Source organism: Lepus europaeus, chromosome 2, assembly GCF_033115175.1.
Source record: "Lepus europaeus isolate LE1 chromosome 2, mLepTim1.pri, whole genome shotgun sequence".
In the NCBI taxonomy this organism is placed as follows: Eukaryota; Metazoa; Chordata; class Mammalia; order Lagomorpha; family Leporidae; genus Lepus; species Lepus europaeus.
The window spans coordinates 149,532-174,951 of NC_084828.1; the positions used below are offsets into that span (position 1 = coordinate 149,532).

Below are 25,420 nucleotides of genomic sequence, written 5' to 3' on the forward strand. Positions count from 1 at the left end.
TTTATGTTACTCAGCAGTGAAACGGTTCATGGAGCTGTTCACACAGATCACCGTTCCCTGACTTCAGGCCACCTGTGCTGACTTTGGTGTCTGCCTGGACCAGCACAGGCAGCTCCAGCATCCCACAGGTTTCTTTCTAAGAATCAGACTGAGATCACCAGCCCTGAGTCAACAGATACACAATACACTGCCAACAGTGGCTCTGAGGTCAGAGGCGCAGGAGACGAGGCAGCCACCACTCAGCAGCTGCAGTGGGTGAGGCCGCTCTGAAGAGGTCTCCGAAGTTCCGAGCCGAGAGCACTGCACCTGCTGAGTTCCTGGCAGAGAACAAGAGTGTCCTGTTGGGAAACAGGGAGGAGGTAGGGAATGGAGGCTGTGGTTGGAGGGTCACTCGGAAGCCGCATAGCTCCCGCAGCAGACAGAGCCACCCAGAGCACGCCTCCCAGGCTCCTGTGCAGCCACACGGTCATGTGACAAGGTTCTGAGCAACAGGCTATAAGCAAAGGAGTCATGTGGCCCCACCCTCTCTTCCAGGATCCTCTTACCAGAATCAGAACTGGGTGGTGCCTTGAGGCCACGCTCAGGAGTGCAGAGTGACACAGAGCTGGGCACAGTGAACCTCCTACATGCCTTGATGCACAAGTCTGTCCTGGTGAGAGAGGACGAAAGGAAACTTATCCTGAAAGCCAGTGTTATTTTGAGAATTTTGGTTACACAAAACTAAACGGAATCAACTAATGGTCATGGTCAGGACTTAGGATTTTGTGCGTGATATAAGGCCATTGGAGAGGTGATTTTTTTTAAAGATTTATTTATTTGAAAGTCAAGAGTTACACAGAGAGAAGGAGAGGTAGAGAGAGAGAGGGAGAGAGAGGTCTTCCATCTGCTGGTTCACTCTCCAGTTGGCCACCACAGCTGGAGCTGTGCTGATCCGAAGCCAGGAGCCAGGAGCTTCTTCCAGTCTCCCACATGGGTGCAGGGGCCCAAGGACTTGGGCCATCTTCCACTGCTTTCCCAGGCCACAGCAGAGAGCTGGATCGGAAGTGGAGCAGCTGGGACTCGAACCAACGTCCATATGGGATGCTGGCACTGCAGGCGGTGGCTTTACCTGCTACACCACAGCATTGATCCCTCACTGTCCTCTTAGTCACTCTTCCTTTCAACTAAATAAACCAATCTTAAAAACAAAAACAGGGGCCAGCACTGTGGCGTAGCAGGTAAAGCCGTCGCCTGCAGTGCCAGCATCCATATGGGCCCCGGTTCCAGTCCCGGATGCTATACTTCTAATCCAGCTCTCTGCTTTGGCCTGGAAAAGCGGTAGAAGATGGCTCAAGTCCTTGGGCCACTGTACCTGCGTGGAAGACCTGGAGGAAGCTCCTGGCTCCCGGCTTCAGATCAGCACAGCTCTGGCTGTTGTTGCCAATTGGAGAGTGAACCAGTGGATAGAAGAAGACCTCTCTATCTCTCTCTCCTTCTCTAACTGTGTAACTCTGACTTTAAAATAAATAAATAAAAATAAATAAATCTTAAAACAACAAAAAATAAGAAGACAGTGAGACACAGAGAAAGAGATCTCTGTCCTCTGGCTCACTCCTCAAATGGGCCCAATAACCAGGGCCAAGCCAAAGCCAGGAGCCAGAACTACATCCAAAGTCTCCCACATGGGTAGCAGGAAACCAAATATTTGCACCATCATCCCACTGCCTCCCAAGCACATTAGCAGAAAGGTGGGTGGGAAGCACAAAGCCCCCAGGTCTGAGCTAGGAGTTCCGATGTGATCTGCAGACCCAATCAGTGGCTTAAGCCCACCGTGCCACAATGCCTGCCCGCACTGGAGAGTCCTGAGCATGATGTCACATGCTGTGGAATTTGACGTCATGCTCACTGCCCTGTGGAGCCCTGACTGTGTGGGGAGGACTGGCCAGCATTCGTTAGGGCTCAGACCAGGAGATTGGTGTGGAAGTGGTGACACAACAGTGCGCCTCTGGAACTGCTGTTTTCATCTCAGGTTGTGCCCTGTGCTTCTACCTGATCTACTAGGTAAGGGAGAAACGAAGTCCTGCACTAAGACACACTTTAATGGTGGTGACTGTGTGATGCTAAGGGAGCAGAAAGAGGCACAACTAAGGTTCCTCAGGAGAAATAATGGGCTTGTCAGGGGAAGCAGCAGCTGAAGGGAATGCCTTGCCTGAAGAGCAGCTGCAGTAAGAACCCCTCAGACGAAGGCTAAAATGGGACTCTTTCAGGTATGGCAGGTGTTCAATCAATGAACTCTTGGGGCTGGCACTGTGGTGCAGTGCGTTAAAGGCCTGGCCTGCAGCACCCACATCCCATATGAGTGCCAGTACAAGTCCCGGCAGCTCCACTTCTGATCCAGCTCTCTGCTATGGCCTGGGAAAGCAGTGGAAGATGGCCCAAGTCCTTGGGCCCCTGTACCTACATGGGAGACCTGGAAGAGGCTCCTGGCTCCCAGCTTCAGATCAGCTCATCTCTGGCCAATGTGGCCATTTGGGAAGTGAATCAGCGGATGGAAGACCTCTCTTTCCCTCTCCCTCCCTATCCTCTCCCTCTCCCTCTCCCTCTCCATCTCCTTCTTTCTCCCTCTCTTTCTCTCTGGCTCTACCTCTCTCTGTAACTCTGTCTTTCCAATAAATAAAATAAATCCTTTTAAAAAAAATAGTGAGCTCTTGCTGGAACTATCAAAAGAGTCCCTGAGGTACCAATAGGCAAAACCACACTTCCCAATCTGAAGCTGAAAACCAAGGTCCCCTGGATGCTCTTTTCCATCCCTGGGACACGGAACATGTTTTAATAACCTTTTTTTCTCTTTCTCAGACACCCTAAAGGACAGCAATGCAGACTGTTCAGCTGACCCACCCATAAACCCAGGAAGAAGTGCAAATAACTTTCCACAGATCAATGTAGATCTATTGTCTGAAGGTGACTTGCTTCTTCAGGTATTGTACAAAATTCACTGTCTAGTCCAGATCAGTGGACTAGAACCAGGCCTCAGTTTCAAAAAAAAAAAAAAGTTTTCATGTGACTTTTGTTGAATTTGTCTTTAATTAAGCACGTTGAATTTCTGGTTAAATATTCTATCTAATTTCCCACCCGATCTGGAGTTGTGAACCTCCAAAACGGTGAGCCAAGACAAACCTTCTTTTATAAGTGGGCTGTCTTTGGTATTTAGCTGTGGTGGTGAGAAGCTGACTGACACAAACCCGATCCTCATTGTGGCGGTATTGAGGTGAGGCCTCTGAGGACGTGGAACTGGCAGACCTGTAAAAGTCCGGGCGGTAACTCACTTGGGTCCACGTGCCCTTCTGCCCTCCACAGTGAGCAGTCACAGTGTTCATCCTCTCCAGGGGAGGAGCAACACGGCACCACCGTGGAAGCAGGGAGCAATGCTTAAATCTTCTGCTGCCTTGATCTTGTACCTCTCAGCCCCTTGAACTGAGAGAAATAAATTTCTACTATTTAAACATTACCTAGCCTAAGGTATTATACAGCAGTACAAGTGGACTAAGAAATATTTTTAGAAATATCTTCATAGCCACATTCTGACTGGTATTTGGTCAATCATTTGAGCACCACAGCCTAGCCAAGGTGACACATTAACCATCACAGTTTCATATTTGGTTACTTCTTAAATAGCAATCAATAGAAATTTGTTTTAGTTTCTAAAAAGCAAAACAAACAAAAAAACCAACTGGTTTTACTTGATTTAAAAAAATTGACTTCTCAGGGTCTTTCTACCTTTACCTCAAGGAAGCTATGCCTTCTGACTGTCCTTCCACCTCCACAGAACCCAGGCCTCAGTCTTTTGCTGGGTGATTTAATTTGCTGTCTGTCTTGGCTGGACTGTGAACTGCAGGGACAAGGCCATATCTTCTATGTGGATTGTCAGGGGAAAGCAATAGGGTGAAATCAAAGTTGGTTTTTGAAAACATAAACAAATTTGACAAACCTTTATCTGGACTTACCAAGTGGGGAGAGGAATAGAATATTTAAATTGCTAAAATTGGCAGTCGAAGAGAATAAAAGCCAATATTCTTTAAATGAAGAAGACATGGCCAGCACCGCAGCTCACTTGGTTAATCCTCCACCTGTGGCGCTGGTACCCCGGGTTCTAGCCCCGGTTGGGGCGTCGGGTTCTAGTCCCGCTTGCTCCTCTTCCAGTCCAGCTCTCTGCTGTTGCCCGGAAAGGCAGTGGAGGATGGCCCAAGTGCTTGGACCCTGCACCCACATGGGAGACCAGGAGGAAGCACCTGGCTCCTGGCTTTGGATCTGCACAGTGCGCTGGCCATAGCAGCCATTTGGGGGGTGAACCAATGGAAGGAAGACCTCTCTCTCTCTCTCTCTCTCTCTCTCTCTCACTGTCTAACTCTGCCTGTCAAAAAAAAAAAGAAAAAAAAATGAAGAAGACATGAGTCATACTTTTTTTTTTTTTTTTTTTTACAGGCAGAGTGGATAGTGAGAGAGAGAGACAGAGAGAAAGGTCTTCCTTTTTGGTGTTGGTTCACATTCCAATGGCCGCCGCAGCCGGCGCACTGCGCTGATCCGAAGCCAAGAGCCAGGTGCTTCTCCTGGTCTCCCATGGGGTGCAGGGCCCAAGCACTTGGGCCATCCTCCACTGCCTTCCCGGGCCATAGCAGAGAGCTGGCCTAGAAGAGGAGCAACCGGGATAGAATCCGGCGCCCCAACCGGGACTAGAACCCGGTGTGCCGGCGCCACAAGGCAGAGGATTAGCCTGTTAAGCCACAGCGCCGGCCGATTCATACTTTTCAAAAGTTACATCGAAGTGTCCAGCACAGGGTCAAACTTTCCAAGGAAACATTACATAATGAACAGTAAAAAGTAAGATACATGGAAAAGATCCGGAAATTACACCAAAACTAAAATTGTCAGATTACTACTTTGAACTAGTGATGTAAAGGAAAAGATAGCCATAGTAAGTAACAGAAATTTCTACAGAGAAATAAAAACCATTAAAAAGGATAGAGAACCAAATGGAAGTTCTAGAATTAAAGAGTGTAGTACTAAAAAGAAAAATGACATGATGGGCTTCATGGTAAATTAGATTCAGTAGAAAAGAAATCATTGAACTTGAAGACAAGTCAGTAGCAACCATCCAAAATGAATCACAAAGAGAAAAATGATAAAATAGTCTCAGTGATCTGTGGTATATTGCCAAGAAATCCAATATACATGCAGCTGGAATCACAAAAGGAATGGAGAGAGAGATTGAGCAGAAAAAACTATCAATAAATAATTGTGGAAATTTTTCCAACTTTGATAGAAAATGTAAGTTCATTGGTCCATAAAGCACAGTTAACGTAAAGTAGCATAAATATGAAGGATAATGAACTATCGCACTCAGATTTTATTTTTCAGTTCTAGAATTTCCATTTTTTTCTCTCTGAAAACCAGGATAATGGATAAATAATTTATGGTGTTTGTGTAGTGGACTCAACAATAAAAAGGCATGAATCACTGATAGATGCAACAAGATACACATGCCTTAAAGACCATACTCTGAGTTAGAGGCCGGACACACAAGTCTGTTCTGGGTTCCCTCATATGGACTTTTAGGACAGGCAAAACTAACCTATAGCGATAGCCTCATCAGGCATGGAGAGAGGTAGAGATTATTGAGAAGGGTCTTGTGGAACTTTTGGGGACCGTGGAAGATGTCTGCATTTGCCAGGAATTCATCATCCTCTATACTTAGGATTTGTGTTTTTCTATGCATATAAATTGCACCTCAGTTTAAAAACCATTATTATATACAGATTGGTACCATTTAGAACAACTCCCAAGAAGAAGTAGAATGTTCAGAAGTTTTTTGTTTTCTTTCTATAAGTCTTTAAATCAAGGAGGATTTTGATGGCTTTTAAAATTATTTATTGATTTGAGAGAGAGAGAGAGAGAGAGAGAGAGAGAGAGAGAGAGAGAGAGAGAGAAGTCTTCCATCTGCTGGTTCACTCCCCAAATGTCCGCAGCAGCCAGCCCTGGGACAGGCCAAAGTCAGGAGCCAGGAAATTCATCTGGGTCTTCTATGTGGGTAAAGGACTTGGGCTGTCTTCTACTGCTTTTCCAGGTGCATTAGCAGGAAAGTGGAGCACCAGGACTCAAGTCAGCACTTATAGGGGATGCCGGTGGCTTAATGCACTGTGCCACAACACCAGCCCCACTTTGCTGGCTTTTATGTCTGTATCCTATAAGGCGTGATTGAGGTATTTGTTTTACCAAAAATTTCTTTTGATTTACTTGGAAAATGTCTGAAGTTATTTTTTTTTTAAATTTATTTGACAGAGTTAGCAAGTGAGAGAGAGAGAGACAGAGAAAAAGGTCCTCCTTCCATTGGTTCACCCCATAAATGGCCACTACGGCCGGAACTATGCCCATCCAAAGCCAGGAGCCAGGTGCTTCCTCCTGGTCTCACATGTGGGTGCAGGGGCCCGAGCACTCGGGCCATCCTCCACTGCCTTCCTGGGCCACAGCAGAGAGCTGGACTGGAAGAGGAGCAAGCGGGACTAGAACCCGGCGCCATACGGGATGCTAGCGCCCCAGGTGGAGGATTAACCAAGTGAGCCACGGTGCTAGCCCTCTGAAGTTATTTTTAAATACCAGCTTTATAATCTGCATTATTCTTATACCTCCTAGGTAAAAATGGATTAATTTTTAAAATTTTCCTTCTCCAGGTGCTAGGAATAATAGAGTAGAATTGAGACACATTTCCTTGTTGTTTGTAATGGTCTAAGCTAGTGGGATGGGATCTGCTGTGCCAGTGGGCACAAGGGTTGAGCCTGGAGAGTCCTCCTGTTAACCAGAGGTGAGGCAGGGCCATTGACCCAGATGAAAAGGGATAATAAGGGGTGGTGGGAGTTCTTTGAAGTTCTGTTCTGACTGAATTTTATTCTCAGTGAAATGGTGAGCAAGATTGAGTGTAAGGGGAGGAGAGGAAGTGTTGGTGGCTTGAGGAGAGTGAAGAAGGTGTGAATTAGTCATCCAACAGAATGGGAGAGTGGGTGCACTAGGGAAACATAAAGAATTCAAGGTTGCAGCAGAGCCGTTTGAGGTTCATGGTGGTAAAAACAAAACTGGAACAGTCTTGTTCATCTGGGAGCAGGCAGGCATAGTTGGATTCAGTTATGTTTGTAATTTTCTCAACTGAGTTCAAAGAATCAAGAGAACACAGGATTTGAGGATGTATGAAGAAGACTCATTACAATGCCTGATGTCATTATATGATAGGACTATAACAGCAGTACCATCACTGATCCTGCTGCTGCTGCCGCTGCTGTGACCATCATTAGTATCAGGAGAGTGACTGTATTAGTCAGACTTTCATTGCTACAACCAAAATATCTGAGGAAATTCTTAGGAAGGAAGAAGGCTTACTTTTGCTTACAGTGTTGGAGGTTCACAGTCCAAGATCAGGCAGACCATTAGTCTGGTGTCTGATGAGAGCAGAACAAAATCAAGGTGTGGATCACATGGAAAGTCAGGAAGCAGAGAGAACAGCTGGGCCAAACATGGCTTTAACAACCAACCCTCTCCTGGAAGCCACCTTCCGAGGGCAGCTCCCAGTGACCTAAGGACCTCACATGAGGCCCAGTTCTCAGAAACCATAATGGGATCGAGCCTCCACCCTTAATCCATAAACCATTAACTTCAGACCTTGGGGACCAAGAGCCCAACACGTAGGTCTTTAGAGGATACTCAGACTTTTATACAAACCAGAAGAGTGACCATCACGAGTCACAGCTGAGGAACACAAGAACCATAGCCTCCTTTGGTTTTCTGTATCTTAACATTTTAAACCTCATTTCTAGGTAGAAACACAATTCTGCCAATCCATGAGTCCCCACTGTGCCCCACACGAGCCTGCCCCACCTCAGCCCTGCACTGTGCCTCGCACAAACCTGCCCCTACCTCAGCCCTGCACTGTGCATTACAGGAGCCTGCCCCAACCTCAGCCCTGCACTGTGCCCTACACGAGCTGCCCCCACCTCAGCCCTGCACTGTGCCTTACAGGAGCCTGCCCCAACCTCAGCCCTGCACTGTGCCCCACACGAGCTGCCCCTACCTCATCCCTGCACTGCACCCCACACGAACCTGCCCCTACCTCAGCGCTGCACTGTGCCCGACATGAGTCTACCCCTGCCTCAGCCCTGCACTATGCTCCACACTAGCCTGCCCCACCTCAGCCCTGCACTGTGCCCCACATGATTCTGCTCCTACCTCAGCCCTGCAATGTGCCCCACACAAACCTGCCCCTACCTCAGTGCTACACTGTGCCCCACATGAGTCTGCCCCTGCCTCAGCCCTGCACTGTGCCCCACACGAGCCTGCCCCACCTCAACCCTGCACTGTGCCCACACGAGCCTGCCCCTACCTCAGCCCTGCACTGCGCCCCACATGATTCTGCTCCTACCTCAGCCCTGCACTGCGCCCCACACAAACCTGCCCCTACTTCAGCCCTGCACTGTGCCCCACACGAGTCTGCCCCTACCTCAGCCTTGCATTGCGCCCCACACGAGCCTGCCCCACCTCAGCCCTGCACTGTGCCCACACGATCCTGCCCCTACCTCAGTCCTGCACTGCGCCCCACATGAGCCTGTCCCTACCTCAGCCCTGCACTGCGCCCCACACAAACCTGCCCCAACCTCAGCCTTGCACTGTGCCCCATACGAGTCTGCCCCTACCTCAGCCTTGCACTGCACCCCACACGAGCCTGCCCCTACCTCAGCCCTGCACTGTGCCCCACACGAGCCTGCCCCTACCTCAGCCCTGCACTGCGCCCCACACGAGCCTGCCCCTACCTCAGCCCTGCACTGCGCCCCACACGAGCCTGCCCCTACCTCAACCCTGCACTGTGCCCACACGAACCTGCCCCTACCTCAGCCCTGCACTGCGCCCCACACGAGCCTGCCCCTACCTCAGCCCTGCACTGCGCCCCACACGAGCCTGCCCCTACCTCAGCGCTGCACTGCGCCCCACACGAGCCTGCCCCTACCTCAACCCTGCACTGTGCCCACACGAGCCTGCCCCACCTCAGCCCTGCACTGTGCCCCACACGAGCCTGCCCCTACCTCAGCCTTGCACTGCGCCCCACACGAGCCTGCCCTTACCTCAGCCCTGCACTGCGCCCCACACGAGCCTGCCTCTACCTCAGCCCTGCACTGCGCCCCACACGAGCCTGCCCCTACCTCAACCCTGCACTGTGCCCCACACGAGCCTGCCCCTACCTCAGCCCTGCACTGTGCCCCACACGAGCCTGCCCCTACCTCAGCCCTGCACTGCGCCCCACACGAGCCTGCCCCTACCTCTTGGAGGCCAGGGCTGTGTTTATGTCTGTGGACCTCAGGCTCAGACACTCACTGAGTCAGTAAGCAAGCATAGATAGGAAAATTTTATTGGAAATGGGGGCAGGGGAACAGGGCTCAGGAGCTGTAAAGCACAGGGACCTTTGTCCTGAAAGGACTATAAAAAGCATTTCCAATGGAAACCTTAAAATTAAACTTCTCACAGATCCGGGGCTGACGGGCGGTCCTGGTGCAGGGTGCCCTGAGAAGAGCAGAGACAACGCGGATCCTTTTCCTCTGGATTGTAGCATCTCCAGCTGTCTGGTCTTCTCTCCGGGAAGAGGGGAGCTGAGGGTGCAGACGGCCGTCTGTCACTGCTGTTCAGGTTACAGGGCTCAGGACTGACCCAAGTTGCAGCAAGCTGGAGTTGACCTGCTCAGCTGCCTGGGGCAGAGGCTCTCTCTCTACAGAGCTGGTGTGAGCTCTGGGAAACCAGACCAGCTGGGGATCTGTGTGGGGGCACTCACACTAAAAGCAGGCGCTGTGGATGCCTCAGCCTGGACCCCGGCCCTCAGGAGCTCCACAGACCTGGAGCTGCAGGCAAGTTCGTGGGCAGGTCTCACTGACGCCCTTCTCTGCCTCTCCCCAGGCCCTCAATGGCTTCCTCATGGCAGTGACTGAAGACGGCTGTGTCTTCTACGTCTCCCCCACAGTCCAGGACTACCTGGGGTTTCACCAAGTGAGTCATCTTTGTTGCTTCAGGGGCTGCCGTGAGCCATGTGGGGTCTTCTCTGGGGCTGTCACAGAAGAGCTGGGTCTCACCTCAGTGCCTGCGCACACACTCTGTGTGACTGATGCAAAGCTTCCCCCGGCTCTGAGAGCAGACAACAAGGCTGCCCAGGCCCCACGCGGAGGGAGCAGGGGCAGCTGCCTCTCTTTAGTGCAGCAGGCTCCTAGGCTGGAGAGGGACTGGGCACAGGAGGCCAGGAGGCCTGATCACCAGAATAGAGGTCAGAGGAGCTGGACTGGCCAAGACATGTAAGATGAATGGGCCACACTAGCCTCTGGAGGGCAGGAAGCAGCCTGGAGTAAGACACAGTCCCTTGGTCTTTGCAGTCAGACATCATCTATCAGAGTGTGTATGAGCTGATCCACAAGGAAGACAGAGCCGTGTTCCAGAGCCAGTTCCGCTGGCATCCAGACCCAGCACCTGTCAGCAGAGCGGCGGAGCAGGACACCAGCGGTAAGTCGCCAATGCTCGGAGGGGAAAGGGTGGAACATGGAATCAATCCTGTGTGTGTGTGTGTTTCGACCTTCACAGTCCATGACGAGGAAATTAGGCCTGGCAGTGAGGCTTTCTCCGTTCAAATGTCTGCTCCAGTAAGCACTAAGGGAGCACTCTTGGCTTCCAAGCCTGTGAGGGGAAGGCAGGAGGACTGTGCGTCAGGATCAGGTAGTACCTGCTGGCACAGGGCTCCTGTCTTAGAACCCTCTCGTGTCTCTGACCTCATCTGACCACCCTCATGTGGCACGAATTTCTGTTGTTTTTACTACCAGTAGGATGCAGGGATCTTTGAGCGTCTTATTCACTGATAATCTCCAGTGGCCAGGACAGTACCTGAGAGACAATGAGCACGCAGTAAATATTAGTGTCTTGAATGAATGAATGAATGAATGAATGAGCAGATGACAAGACTGAGATTTCCCTGGTGGATCCAGCTGGTGAGTGGAAGGACTCTCACCGGAGGAGAGACCTTGCTGCTCACGTGGAGGCGTTCCCAACCACATCTGCCTAGCTGGTGAGTGCACGAGAGGGGTGCTCATCGTGGGCTGGGCAACTGTTGCTGTGTGGCTGCTGAGTAACCAGAGACAAAGGGCAGTCTGTCATTTTCAGGTAAATGCCACTGTGTAAGCCCAGATACAGGTCCCTCTCCAAGGATTTAGAGTCCGTTTAATGCACCCACAAAGATGTGGGGAAAGGCTCTTCTCTGTTTTGTTGTAATGATAAGAAAAGAGTGAAATACTCCACAAATAGAGGTTTGAGCTAGAAAAATGCAGCTATGTGCCAATATTGACACACTAATGATATTTTTTTTAGTAGGAAGCCTAAAATATTAAATAAAAATAAACTTACAAGACCAACTGTAAGAGTTGGTTGTGTAACTTCTCAGACTTTTAGTTCTGACCAACTTTGGCTGCACGATGATTTTAGCCATCTTTTTCCAAACCTGCTTTCTTTCCAGACAGCCAGCCATGACTTGACCTCAGTCAGCTGCCATCCCAGCTGGGTAATGTCACTTCTCGGGAGATGTCTCTCTGCTTCCCTGTCCTTTCCCGTCAGATTATCAGCCCCTTGAAGTGAGGAGCTTTCTCAGCACTGAGCTTTGCTCCTCTGTTCTCACCCTGGCCCTGCTGACTGGCCAGGCACCAGAGGAGAAGCAGCAGAGGTCACAGTCCAGCCTGAGCTGTGGCCCTGTGTGGGGCTCTGCTGAGAAACAAGCCTCAGAGTGGGTGGGGACCTTTCTAAAGCTCCCAGGTAGTCCCAGGCCAAGACACAATGTCAGCAAAGCAGATCCTCAACTGTCACCTGGTCCTGCACTGTTTGCCCCTAACCCGGTGGTTCCTTACATTTATTCATTTCTTTTATTTTTAATTTTTTTGACAGGCAGAGTGGACAGTGAGAGAGAGAGACAGAGAGAAAGGTCTTCCTTTGCTGTTGGTTCACCCTCTAATGCCACCGCGGCCGGTGCGCTGCAGCCGGTGCACCGCGCTGATCCGAAGCCAGGAGCCAGGTGCTTCTCCTGGTCTCCCATGGGGTGCAGGGCCCAAGCACTTGGGCCATCCTCCACTGCCTTCCCGGGCCACAGCAGAGAGCTGGCCTGGAAGAGGGGCAACCGGGACAGAATCTGGCGCCCCGACCGGGACTAGAACCCGGTGTGCTGGTGCCGCAAGGCGGAGGATTAGCCTATTGAGCTGCAGCTTCTTTCTTAAAGAAGCTAGTGACTCCCTAGTTTAATTGTATTTTATACACAAATCTAAACTATTTGAGAATACCTTAAAAATGGTCAATGGTAATGCTATGTAGATTTTTTGCTTAATATGTTGGATAGCTATGCACTAATATTTCTTGGCATTTGTTCAAAATGCCAATAACATTCAAAATCATCTCACTTTGGGTTGGTGTTGTGGCACAGTGAGTTAAGCTGCCACATGTGGTGCTGGTATCCCATATCAGAGCACCAGTTTGAGTCCCGGCTGCTCTGCTCCTATCCAGCTTCCTGCTAATGTGCCTAGAGGAAGTGGCAGAAGATAGACAAGTACCCCTGTCACCTACATGAGAAATCCTGATGGAGTTCTAGGCTCCTGGGTTAGATTTGGCCCAACCCTACCTGTTGTGGTCATTTGGGGAGTGAACCAGCAGAAAGAAGATCTTCCTCTGTCTTTGTCTCTGCCTCTCCCTGTCACTATGCTTTTCAAACAAATAATTAAAAATGAATCTTTAAAATAAATTGGGGCTGGCGCTGTGGCATAGTGGGTAAAGCCTCCATGTGCAATCCAACGTCCCGTATTTGCCAGTTTGAGTCCTGGCTGCTCCACTTCTGATCCAGCTCTCTGCTATGGCTTGGGGAATCAGTGGAAGATAGCCCATGTCCTTGGGCTCCTGCGCCCATGTGGGAGACCTGGAAGAAGCTCCTGGCTCCTAGCTTTGGACTGGCCCAACTCCAGCCATTGTGGCCAACTGGGGAGTGAACATGTGGATGGAAGATCTTGCTCCCTCTCTCTGCCTCTACCTCTCTGTAACTCTGCCTTTCAAATAAATAAAGAAGATAAAAAATTACCTCACTTTATTTATAGCATGATGGAAGATGGAATAATACCATCCAAAAGAATTTTTAGTGTACTTCTATCACTTTTATTTATGCCTTGTGTATATGGAAGGTATGAATAACATTCTTTGGTGTAGTGTGTCCTGTAGTGAATTTAAAATGCACCATTATAACCCTTACTTTCACTTTCTTGGAATTTTCTGTATTTTTTCTCAATCCTCAAATAAAATATTGATTGGAAATGCCATGCTCATTTAGAAAGATATCCTAAATTTTAAGCCATAGTCACGATATCTATATGTGTGAATGTCACAGTGAACAATAGACTTTAAAAAAAAAAGATTTTATTTATTTGAAAGACAGAGTTGCAGAGAGAAGTAGAGACAGATAGAGTGGTCTTCCATCTGCTGGTTCACTCCCCAGATGGCTGCAATGGCTGGAGCTGCGCTGATCTGAAGCCAGGAATCAGGAGCTTCCTCCTAGTCTCCAACGTGGGTGCAGGGGCCCAAGGACTTGGGCCATCTCCTACTGCTACCCCAGGCCATAGCAGAGAGCTGGATCAGAAGCTGAGCAGCTGGGACTAGAACCAGCACCCATATGGGATGCCTACGCTGCAAGCCACAGCTTTAACCTGCTGCACCACAGCACCGGCCCCGAGCAATAGACTTTTGTGTGCTTTATGAAACTGGCAAGTTGAAATTAATTATGCCCTGTTGTCCATAACAATGTAAACTCTAAAATATCGTTTAAAATTTCATGGTTTTTAATTCTTGTATACATTTATACTTCCACAAAAGCAGAACCCATGACATTATCTGCTTACATATTTATAAATACATGACAATTTTCTTCAAAATGTAAGTAAAATCTTAACAACAGTGCTATAAATATGCCAGGAAATGTCTAAATATCACCCTACCTAAACCATTCAAGTTGATGTTTGCTTTATACATGAGTGTAGATGATATGTTCTAACAGTTATGGAGGGTGTGTGCCAGCCACTGTACTGGAGGCTGTATTAAATGAGATTAAGGAACGGCAGTAGAACTTGTAAATTCATACTTGGATTAAGCCCTTTTCTTCATTCTTCCCTTTAAAACTTATAGGGTTGCTAAATTATTCCAAACCTGACTCCCATTTTAGTCTTCCAAAGAATTTAAGTCTAGACGAATCAGATTTTCATGTGACACATAGGAAGCCATTTGGCATAAGCATTATGATTTGTCAGGTTGAGAATAGAGCAAAATAGAACATAATTGGCTTTTGCACCTTTAGACATATTAATGAAACATGGATAACACTTTATTTTTAACCCAAGATTTAGCTTTCTTCCTACTACTGTCTGAGAGGACTTTTCTGCAAATTCCTGGTGTGGGAAAGGAAGGAGATTGAACCAGGACCCCAAGAAATGGGAGAACAGCATTCACCACAAAAGTGCTTTCTTCTGGGAGACCATCTGGTCACCTCTCTGTGTATGGTTTTCTTTCCCTGCCAATGTGACATTATACACCCACTGTAGAAAGCGAGAATGAGAAAATCGTCATTTCCACCCAACTTAGTTCAGTTCAGTCTTCCATTTAATTGGTGTCTGCTGAGCACCCAGTATGTTCTTTTTAAAAAAAATATTTATTTATTTGAAAGGCAGAGCTACAGAGTGGCAGAGGTGGGTTGGGGGGTGTCTTCCATCCACTGATTCACTCCCCCATATGGTTGCAACAGTCGGAGCTGCACCAATCTGAAGCCAAAAGCCAGGAGCTTCTTCCAGGTGTACCACGCAGGTGTAGGGGCCCAAGGACTTGGGCCATCTTCCACTGCTTTTCCAGGCCATAGCAGAGAGCTGGATCAGAAGTGGAGCAGCCAGGTCTCGAACTGGCACCCATGTGGGATGCTGGCACTGCAGGCGGCGGCTTTACTCACTACACCAAAGCACCAGCCCTGAGCACCCATTATGTTCTAGGGATAGAGTATTGAGCAAAGGAGACAAAATTCTTATTTGATAGTTCCTAAATTTTACTGGTGTAAGAGGCCCTCCCCCAAAGGAATAAATATGTAATAAGTCTGGTGGGGTATAGCTCCAAGAAGAAACCAAAATTAAGTAAGAAGAGAAAAAAAATATAGGGTGGGCATGCTACCATTTAAAGAGGTATGGATGGTGCAGGTGCTGTGGCATAGTGCACAGCCGACAACCTGCAGCATCCCATGTGGGCACCAGTTCAAGTGCCAGCTGCTCCACTTCCAATTCAGCTCTCTGCTAATCTACCTGAGAAAGCAGAGGAAGATAACCCAAGTGCTAAGCTGAACAGTTTGAATGTCAAGTAGCTTGAGTTAGCCATTCCACAGTGTACACATATTACAATATAGCTTTTACTTATCAGTTGCAGCATAATGAGGTATGGATAAATGGAGGAAGGCAATGCAGGCAGAAGAACAGCAGGGTGCATAGGCCTGAGGCAGAAGCACATTGATCCTAGCTGAGGAATAGCAATGGGGAACGGCAGAGAGAATGAAGGCAAGGCTGGTAAGAGATTGCAAGATTGTGGGGGTGCAGGCAGCAGGTAAGTTTTACAGGTCACTGTAAAACTTTTGTGGTAGGAAGTCATTGGAGATAAAATGAAAAAAAATGCCATGATTTGACTTTTTAAAAAAAGATTTATTTATTTATTTATTTATTTATTTCAAAGGCAGAGTTACCAGGGGTGGGGGGAAGATACAGAGAGAGAAAGAGAGAGAGATCTTTCATCCGCTGGGCCACTGCCAAATGGCTGCAATGGCTGGAGCTGGGCTGATTCGAAGCCAGAAACCAGGAGGTTCTTCTGGGTCTCCCACATGAGAGCACTGGGCCATTTTCTACTGATTTCCCAGGCACATTAGCAGGGAGCTGGATCGGAAGTGGAGCAGCTGGGTATTGAACTGGCATTCCAATATGGGGTGATGGTGTCACAAGCAGCAGCACTGTGCCACAATGATGGCCCCTATATACACACACACATACATATATATATGTGTATATATGGTTTTTTAATTCTCATAACAACCTTGTGAAATCAAGTGAGAAAACAGAGCCCCACAGAGAGTTTAAATAACTTGACCACAGTGTCCCACAAGTGAGTCTGCAGTCTGGGTCCAGGTTTGTCAGTATTTTGCTCATTTAATAACAGGTAAAGTGGCCAGAACAACAGAGGTACAGATAATAAGAGAGCTCCAAGGTATATTTTCAGCAGTAGAATCAATAGGTGTATTGATGGATGGATGAACAGTCATGTGTTGCTGACAGGGATATGTTCTAAGAATGTTAGGTGCTCTCATCATGGTGCAAACAGCACACAGTGTACTCACACACAGCTTCGAGGTGTAGATCATTTACTCATTGTGTGAGACCGTTGCCAACATAACTCGGCATGCTGTTGTACAGTAAGCTCTAAGTGACAGCACACAACTCTTGCTGTGCATCATTTTTATCTTGATCCTCATGGCACCATGAAGGCAGGCAGGCCGGCCTGTTGGCAGCATTTCATGAATTAGAAAGCCAGCCTATGTGAGCCTAAGTGACTGATCAAGGTCGTCCTGCCAGTGAAGGACAAAGTTCACTTAGAGACAGGGCTTACAACCCTGCATTTTCTCCACCCACCAGTGGCTCCCAGAGCTGTAGACATTTCCGCCCTGTAAGGTAATGGTTCTGGTGACGTCTCCTCAGTCTGTCTTTGTCCTTCCAGCTTTCCCTGGACCGAGGTTTCTCCCACCTGCCGGCACCCCCACTGACAACGTGCAGCATCCTCCCCTGGAGAACTCCTCCTGTCTGGAGAGAAGCTTTGTCTGCCGATTCCGTTGCCTTCTGGACAGTTCTTCTGGGTTTCTGGTAATCACACAGCCTTTACAGGGGCAGGGATTTCCTGAACTAGGTATGACTCTGCTCAGGATTGGGCTAGGCCTCCTCACCACCATTGGAAAGATCTTCAGGCCTTCAGCTCACTGCCATTCCAGAGGATTGGCCTGTTGAAGACAAGAGTTGTCTTTTGAATCTTCTTCTGCCTACTTAAGACTTGGAATATGTTTACTTGAGATTTATTACACCTGTTACTTCTGATTCAGCCATAACTAGGAGTCCTTGGTGAACTGAGGATGTTAACATCTATCTTCTTCACCGTCACCTGAAGCTCAACTAATGCTATGCTTTGCAGGTCTATGGGAAGGGCTATGTAGGTTAGGGCCCAATAAAGGGCTAAGATGCCATGCAGAATGACCAGGGCAGAACAGAAGAGTGAGGCGGCTCGAAGTTTGTGCATACTTGTGCTGCAGAGTGGGAGAGGGGGAGAATTCAACCGTAGACTGGGCACCACTTAATTGCATAAGGGAGAAGTTGTATCTAAGGTTTTAACTACTTAACATCCTCTTTTCTCTGTTGATTATGTTTGGGGTCTTCTTTTTCCAGGAACTGAATTTTCAGGGCCATCTTAAATTCCTCCCTGGGCAGAACAAGTCAGAGAATGACGTCCTCTCGTTTCCTCAGCTCACCCTGTTTGCTGTTGCAACACCTCATCAGCCTCTCACCATCCTGGAGCTCCAAAATAAACCATTTCTTTTCCAAACAAAACACAAATTGGATTTCACACCTATAGCCTGTGATTCCAGGTATACCCCTTTGACCAGACACCCTGACTCCTAGGGACACATTAGTGCTCCAAGACTAGTTTTGGCTTGAATCCTGAGCCTAGGACCAAAGGCAAGACAAGAACAGTTGGCCAATACTGTCCAGATGGGCTGTGTGAAATGAGCAGGAAATACACTGTTTATAGGTGCAATATACCAAAATTTCCAAGTCAGATATAGTGTTTGGGAGAGAGTGTGATGCAGATGGCAAATCCTAGGAATTACTTGTCTCCCTTTTGGAGACTTCCACTAACATCCTAGTGAAGCCCCACAAAGTCCCAATATGAAGAAATGTCTGAACCCCCCCTTTTTAAAAAATATTTATTTATGTATTTGAAAAGCAGAGTTACAGAGAGGCAGAGAGACACAGAGAAATACACACACACACACAGAGGTCTTCCACCCACTGGTTCACTCCCCAAATGGCTACAATGGCTAGAGCTGAGCAAATCTGAAGCCAGGAGCCAGGAGCTTCTTCCAGGTATCTCACATGGGTGTAGGGGCCTAAAGACTTGGGCCATCTTCTACTGCTTTCCCAGGCCATTAACAGTGAGCTGGATCAGAAGTGGAGCAGCCAGGACTCAAACCAGTGCCCATATGGAATGCCCTCACTGCAGGTAGCAGCTTTACCTGCTATGCCACAGCACTGGCCCCCTGACCCCACTTATTTCCAAACTTATCTAGCAGTAAAACCTTTCATGGAGGAAACATAAATTAACATGTTACAGTATCAATGTTTTGTTTTTTAAGATTTATTTATTTTTATTTGAAAGGCAGAGTTACAGAGAGGCAGAGGCAGAGAGAGAAGAAGAGTGAGTCTTCTATCCCCTGGTTCACTCCCCAAAAGGCTGCAACAGCTGGAGCTGCATAGATCCAAAGCCAGGAGCCTGGAGCCGGGGGTTCAGGGGCCCAAGGACTTGGGCCATCTTCCACTGCTTTCCCAGGCCATAGCAGAGAGCTGGATCAGAAGTGGAATAGCCAGGATTCTAACCGGCGCCCATATTGATTGCCGGCACTGCAGGCGGCAGCTTTACCCTCCTATGCTACAACACCAACCCCAGTATCAGTGTTTCTTAGTCTAGAAAATACCAGTTTAATAGCAAGTGATCCAATATACTGGTTTTTTTTTTTTTAAGATTTATTTTATTTATTTGAAAGAGTTACGGGGGGGGGGGGGGTGTTCCATCTGTTAGTTCAGTCCCCAATTGGCCACTACGCCTGGAGCTGTGCTGATCTGAAGCCAGGAGCTTCTTCTGGGTCTCCCATGTGGGTGCAGGGGCCCAAGGACTTGGGCCATCTTCTACTGCTATCCCATGCAATAGCAGCAGAGAGCTGGATTGGAAGAGGAGCAGCCAGGTCTTGAACCAGCACCCATATGGGATGCCAGTGCTTCAGGCCAGGGCGTTAACCCGCTGCGCCACAGCGCCGGCCCCTAATATACTGTTATTTGAATGGCTTTTGAGGTTCACCTTTTCCCGTAAGAGACTGTTCCTTCCTGTGTTTGGGAGAACTGGGATCCTGTGACAAAAGGTGCTCTCTCACAAGCACAATTTTGTATCGCGTTTCAGACTGTCTATACCCCAGGGGAAAACTCCGGTTCTACAGTACAAGCAAAGAAACACAGGCTAAAGGCCGAGTTTCAAACTATGACTCCATGTATGGCATCAGTGACGGGGTGCTCAGGGTGGTGTCCCCTGAGTATCTTGTCCCAGCCTTGCTCGTGTGAGAGCGGCGCTTTCTAGACCTGGAGTGGCCAGAGGAGGCACACGAGTCCAGAACAGCACCCGATGGATGGGCTCAGGGGTCAAAGTCCTGCTTCAGGGATGACCCTGAGGCAGGGTCCTGACTGTGGGGGTGGGGCGGGGCGCCTCCCTTCTGCGGATTTTCTGCTGTGGCGTTAAAGGATACGGTGTGGTGTGTCGTCTACGCAGAGGAAAGGTGATCCTGGGCTACACGGAGAGCGAGCTCTGCAGGAATGGGTCGGGCTACCAGTTCATCCACGCCGCGGACATGATGTACTGCGCGGAGAACCACGTGCGGAGTGAGTTCAGGAGGCACCCTGGGCCCCCACAGCCCCCGGGGGGCGAGGAGGGCTCACTTCACAGAGCCCCTCGGGTTCTCACCTCCCCGCCCGCCTCCCCACCCTGGCCCCCGCTGAGGGCGGCCCCGCCCCGCCCTGTCTCCACAGTGATGAGAACCGGCGAGAGCGGCCTCACGGTGTTCAGGCTGCTCACCAAGCGCGCCGGCTGGCTGTGGGTGCAATCCAACGCGCGCCTCGTGTTCCGCGGCGGCCAGCCAGACTGCATCGTGGCCCGTCAGCGGGCGCTGACGTAAGTAAGGGGCCCTGTCCTGAGCAAGGCCCGGATGAGGCCCTGACGTGAGGGCGGGGCCGTGTCCTGATCAAGGCCCGGATCAGGCCCTGACATAAGTGAGGGAGGGGCCGTGTCCTGATCAAGGCCCGGATGAGGCCCTGACATAAGTGAGGGAGGGGCCGTGTCCTGAACAAGGCCCGGATGAGGCCCTGACGTGAGGGAGGGGCCGTGTCCTGATCAAGGCCCGGATGAAGCCCTGACCTGAGGGTTCCGGTCCTGAGGAGGGCGCTGGCGCAGGTGAGGCCCTGACGTGAGGGAGGGGCCCTGTCCTGAGCAAGGCCCGGATGAGGCCCTGACATAAGTGAGGGCGGGGCCCTGTCCTGAGCAAGGCCCGGATGAGGCCCTGACATAAGTGAGGGAGGGGCCGTGTCCTGAACAAGGCCCGGATGAGGCCCTGACATAAGTGAGGGAGGGGCCGTGTCCTGATCAAGGCCCGGATGAAGCCCTGACCTGAGGGTTCCGGTCCTGAGGAGGGCGCTGGCGCAGGTGAGGCCCTGACGTGAGGGAGGGGCCGTGTCCTGAGCAAGGCCCGGATGAGGCCCTGACATAAGTGAGGGAGGGGCCGTGTCCTGAACAAGGCCCGGATCAGGCCCTGACATAAGTGAGGGAGGGGCCCTGTCCTGAGCAAGGCCCGGATGAAGCCCTGACATAAGTGAGGGAGGGGCCGTGTCCTGAACAAGGCCCGGATCAGGCCCTGATGTGAGGGAGGGGCCGTGTCCTGAACAAGGCCCGGATGAGGCCCTGACATAAGTGAGGGAGGGAGGGGCCGTGTCCTGAGCAAGGCCCGGATGAAGCCCTGACATAAGTGAGGGAGGGGCCGTGTCCTGAACAAGGCCCGGATCAGGCCCTGATGTGAGGGAGGGGCCGTGTCCTGAACAAGGCCCGGATCAGGCCCTGACCTGAGGGGCCCGGTCCTGAGGAGGGCGCTGTCACAGGTGAGGCCCTGAGGTGCGGGCGATGGGCTGAAAGGCCCCCGCGGGGAGAACCCTGCCTGATTGAGGGGTCCAGGTAAGTGAGGGGCGATGGGAAGCAGGGTCGGCGTCTCCGTTGGGGACGCAAGGAGACCGTGTGCTCGAGGTGTCACCAGGTAGTCGGCCTCCCGCGGGCAGAAGTCGCTCAGAGGAACGTTTATTCACGTGTGAAGACAGAGGAGACTGGGGAAGCTGTGGTTCCTACAGACGCCGCTCCCCGAGAAGCAGTTTGCTGGGAGGAGGTGTCTAGGCCGCAGAGAGGGAGCAGCGCGGCCTTTCCTGCGGGCACCGTGCGTGTTGCTCAGGTTGTGTTCCGGGTTTCAGTCGATCCCAGCAGCTCAAGGGAGTACACCAGTTCAGCTTCTCTGTGCATGCGGCTGAGCCCTCATCTTACTGAATCCTACACTCTTGTTCACACCCCACACTGCTGGGTGAAGCCGCCAGCTCAGGAGTCCCTGCAGGTCCAGCAGGCCTGAGTGAGGGCCTCCTCTCCAGCCGTGAGTCCCCAAGCCCCACTTTCTCTGACTGTGGAGTAGGGAGTTCTCCTTCAGGGACCATTGTGAGGGGTGAGGAACCAGACCAACTGAGTCAGCCTTTTCCATACTTGGCCCGCAGAGTCCAGGAGGTTAAGTCTTGCACGAGAGCCTGCACATGGCCTTAGTTTTCTGTGTGCAGGCCTCGGGTCTCTGCTTTGTGCTTAGTCCAAGCATGCGCACACACACCGTGTCTTCCCCACAGTGAGCTTTGCTTCTGCAACCCCAGATGGGAATCCTCTCAGCTTCCTGGCTCACTGATTCTCATCCTCATTGTAGAAAATTGTCAGGCCTGGACCTAAGTAGCTGTTAGCATTGAGGCCCTGGATACCAATTGTGGGAAATTTGTTATTCTGTCCAGAATTCAGTTACTGAATCTAGACTCTTCCATCAACCATATTCAGAAGAAGTTACTGTCTTCCATTGCTTTCTGCAGAAATCTGGCTGTGTGTCTCTCCTAAGGGATGGCATTCCTTCAGCCCATCTTCTTCATTTGCTCACATATTCCTGCTGTGAATTTGTGCCATGTGGCCTTTTGGGAAAGGGAATCAAAATGTCACTCTGTAGGCTTTTCCCAGTACCTCTGTTTTGCCTTGCAAAAATGAAAGTGCTCTCCTGTCTCTTCCTGGGTAACACAGGGCACTGACCATTTACTTCCAGAATCAGGATTTCCTGTTTAACCTTTCATGCCCTCTTCCTTAACAATCCGTAACATACTTTGAAAACTGAAGCAGGTAGATAAATGGCAACCTGCTTTTTACCTTGTTCTTTTTACCTTGCCCAGCTCTCATATGAATCTGTGGCATGCCTGTATTAAGTGGACAGTCAGGATTGGAGACTGAGGGTATGACAAACCCAGAAAAGTTATCTGGCCCAGCTCTCATTTAGTGCCATGCTCTGAACAGTGACTAGAATGCCCAAATATGCCACACATAAAATCAGCCTTTAATCTTGCTGAGTAATATCTAGATCATGGAAAAATTACAGAACTGTGTCAGATAACTTGGATTCTGTATATGATTCCACCTGGCTTTAGAAAAGCACCTTATAATAGCCTCAGTTTACTGCCTTTCAAAAATGTGAGGGCTTTAATATTCAGTTTCTTCTTATCAGTTCTACTATTATGTGGACTTATTAAGCAAGAGATCCAGAAATGAGTGGGTTTTTTTGGGTAATGTTTGTTTAATTGAGTGTAAAAGTAATAATGGCTATTATAGAAAATTTGCAAAATAAAAAGATTGCAACAGCAAATTATTTATTTATGTTAAAGATTTATTTATTTATTTATTTATTTGAGAGGCAGAGAAAGAGAGAGAGAAATCCTCCACCACTGGTTCACTTCCCAGGTGGCTTCAATGGCTGGAGCTGGGCCAATCTGAAGACAAGAGCCAGGAGCTTTTTCTGGGTCTCCCACATGAGTGTATGGGCCTAATGACTTGGGCCATCTTCTACTGCTTTCCCAGGCCATAACAGAGAGCTGAATTGGAAATGAAGCAGCTGGGATTTGAACCAGCACCCATATGGTATGCTGGCTCTGCAGGTGGTGGCTTTACCTGCTATGCCACAGCACCACCCCCTACAGCAGCAAAATAAAAACCAGCTATTTTCCTAAACTCAGAGAAAATTATCAAAATATTGTTATATTTCCTTCTAGTATGTTTTGAAGCATTTAAATTTTATACTTGTAATTATATAAGCTTTTATATCTTGCTTTTTCCACATAATAAATTAGAGCATTTTCACATTATCAAAAGTATCCATAAATATCTTTATGACTGCTCCTATATTTATATGCTGTGGCCTTTGATTACATATTGAAACGTGGGGAGTTTTTCCCCACTGTTACGAAGACATTGAGATGAACAGATACTTTTATATATAAGTATTTGGCCACTATCCTGATTTCATTAGATAAAGTATCAACAATAGATTTTTAGATGAAAGGATTAAAATATTTCAAAGTTCTTTGATACTATAGTCATACTGTTCTCCAGAAAGGTTGTACCAAGTTTTCTCTGGTCAGAATTAACACAAAACAAACTAGCACTGATTTGTCCCAACACTAGATAGGGCAAAGAAGTTGTCAAGAAACAGACCTAGGTAACTGTATTGAAAATTAGTCACTAAATTAAAGAGGTATTTCAAGTCCATGAGGATAGAACAAGGCAATAAATGAGACTAGGATAACAGATTAGCCATTTGGAAGGTGAAGAAAGTTAAATCTCCACCTTATACCTTTTATTATGAAAACATATCCAGATATAGTGTTCTTTTTGTTAAATTTCCATGGAACAGTCCCGCCACTGGCAATGGTAGTTACTCTGCATTATCCATTTCATAAGTAACAGCTATAACAATGTAACTAAAACTTCTAGACAAAATATTATTTTTTCAAAAAGATGCCTTGGAGAGTTGAAGCTTGATAGAAAGAAATATCACTGGGAGAAGTTCATGGTTTTTACTTCTTTTGGTTTAAGAGTAGTCTACACTTGGTATTGGGTAGCTAAAAACTCAGATACAAAACTGATAGTCTTAATGACTCAGGAATCAGCAGGCAGAGATTGGAGTGACTGCACTAGCAATGAAATGAAGAAGTGAAAGCTAGAAAGGAGAAATATAGAGAAAATGAAACCTCAAATTTCTGTGGATTAACTCAGTCCAAATTTCTGTTGACCCCTGACCCATGTATGCATAGGACTTCAATTAGACAATAAAAGACAAAACCAAATAGAGATTTCAGTAGTTGCCACCACAAGGGGAACATAGTTCACATTTTCAGTGCGGTCAGGTAAATAAAACAAAATCAGAATCTTTGGAGTAATGTAATAGAGTACAAAATCTACAGTGTAGGAGGCACCGTGGCTCACTTGGTTAATCCTCCACCTGCGGTGTCAGCATCCCATATGGGCACGGGTTCTAGTCCCAGTTGCTCCTCTTCCATTCCAGCTCTCTGCTGTGGCCCGGGAGGGCAGTGGAGGATGGCCCAAGTGCTTGGGCCCCTGCACCCGCATGGGAGACTAGGAAGAAGCACCTGGCTCCTGGCTTTGGATCGGCACAGCACTGGCTGTAGCAGCCACTTGGGGAATGAACCAACAGAATTGAAGACCTTTTTCGCTCTCTCTCACTGTCTATAACTCTACCTGTCAAATTAAAAAAAAAAAATCTACAGTGTATCATCAGAATGTTCAATGTAAAATCCAAAAATAATTGACATATGAAGAAGCAGGAAAGAATGTCTCAAAAGAAGAGGAAATCATTGGAGGCAACCCTAGGATGACCCAGATATTAGATAAGAATATAAACTATTACAATTATACTCCTAAAGGAAAATATACTTGTTATGAGTGAAAAGATAAATCTCAGCAGAAAAACAAACTAAAGAGACTTGGAACAATATTTAAAATAATTTATTGGTGTACTAAACAGTAGATTAGAGATAACAGAAGAGGTTTTGATCTTGAAGAAAGATCTGTAGAATTATGTAATCTGGAGAAAAAAGTATTATAAAAATTAACAACTTAAAGGATCTGTGCGACAAAATTAAAAGCTCTAATATGGAAGTAAAGAGTGTCCAAGAGGGAGGGAGAGAGAGAAACAGGAAAAAAAAAAAAGCTTGAAGAAATAATGGCCAGAAACTTCCCCAATTTAGTGAAAATTATGACTACTGATTTGAAACCCTGAGTAAATCTCAAGCAGAATAAATGCAAAGAAAACTATACCAAAGCACATCTAAGATTGTTGAATACCAAAAAAAGAGAT

The 25,420-nt window shown here is 48.4% G+C and overlaps 1 protein-coding gene across 1 annotated transcript in view; it reads left to right on the top strand.

The window, feature by feature from the left end:
- The window catches only part of LOC133777327 (aryl hydrocarbon receptor-like), a 57,039-nt gene that overhangs the window by 10,753 nt on the left and 20,866 nt on the right, over positions 1-25,420 (top strand). Inside the window, exons 5-11 of the mRNA XM_062216860.1 lie at positions 2,869-2,957; positions 9,961-10,050; positions 10,428-10,554; positions 16,852-16,994; positions 17,568-17,767; positions 19,717-19,826; positions 19,974-20,115. Coding sequence (XP_062072844.1) covers positions 2,869-2,957; positions 9,961-10,050; positions 10,428-10,554; positions 16,852-16,994; positions 17,568-17,767; positions 19,717-19,826; positions 19,974-20,115 — 901 coding nt within the window. The remainder of the gene's footprint in view (positions 1-2,868; positions 2,958-9,960; positions 10,051-10,427; positions 10,555-16,851; positions 16,995-17,567; positions 17,768-19,716; positions 19,827-19,973; positions 20,116-25,420) is intronic.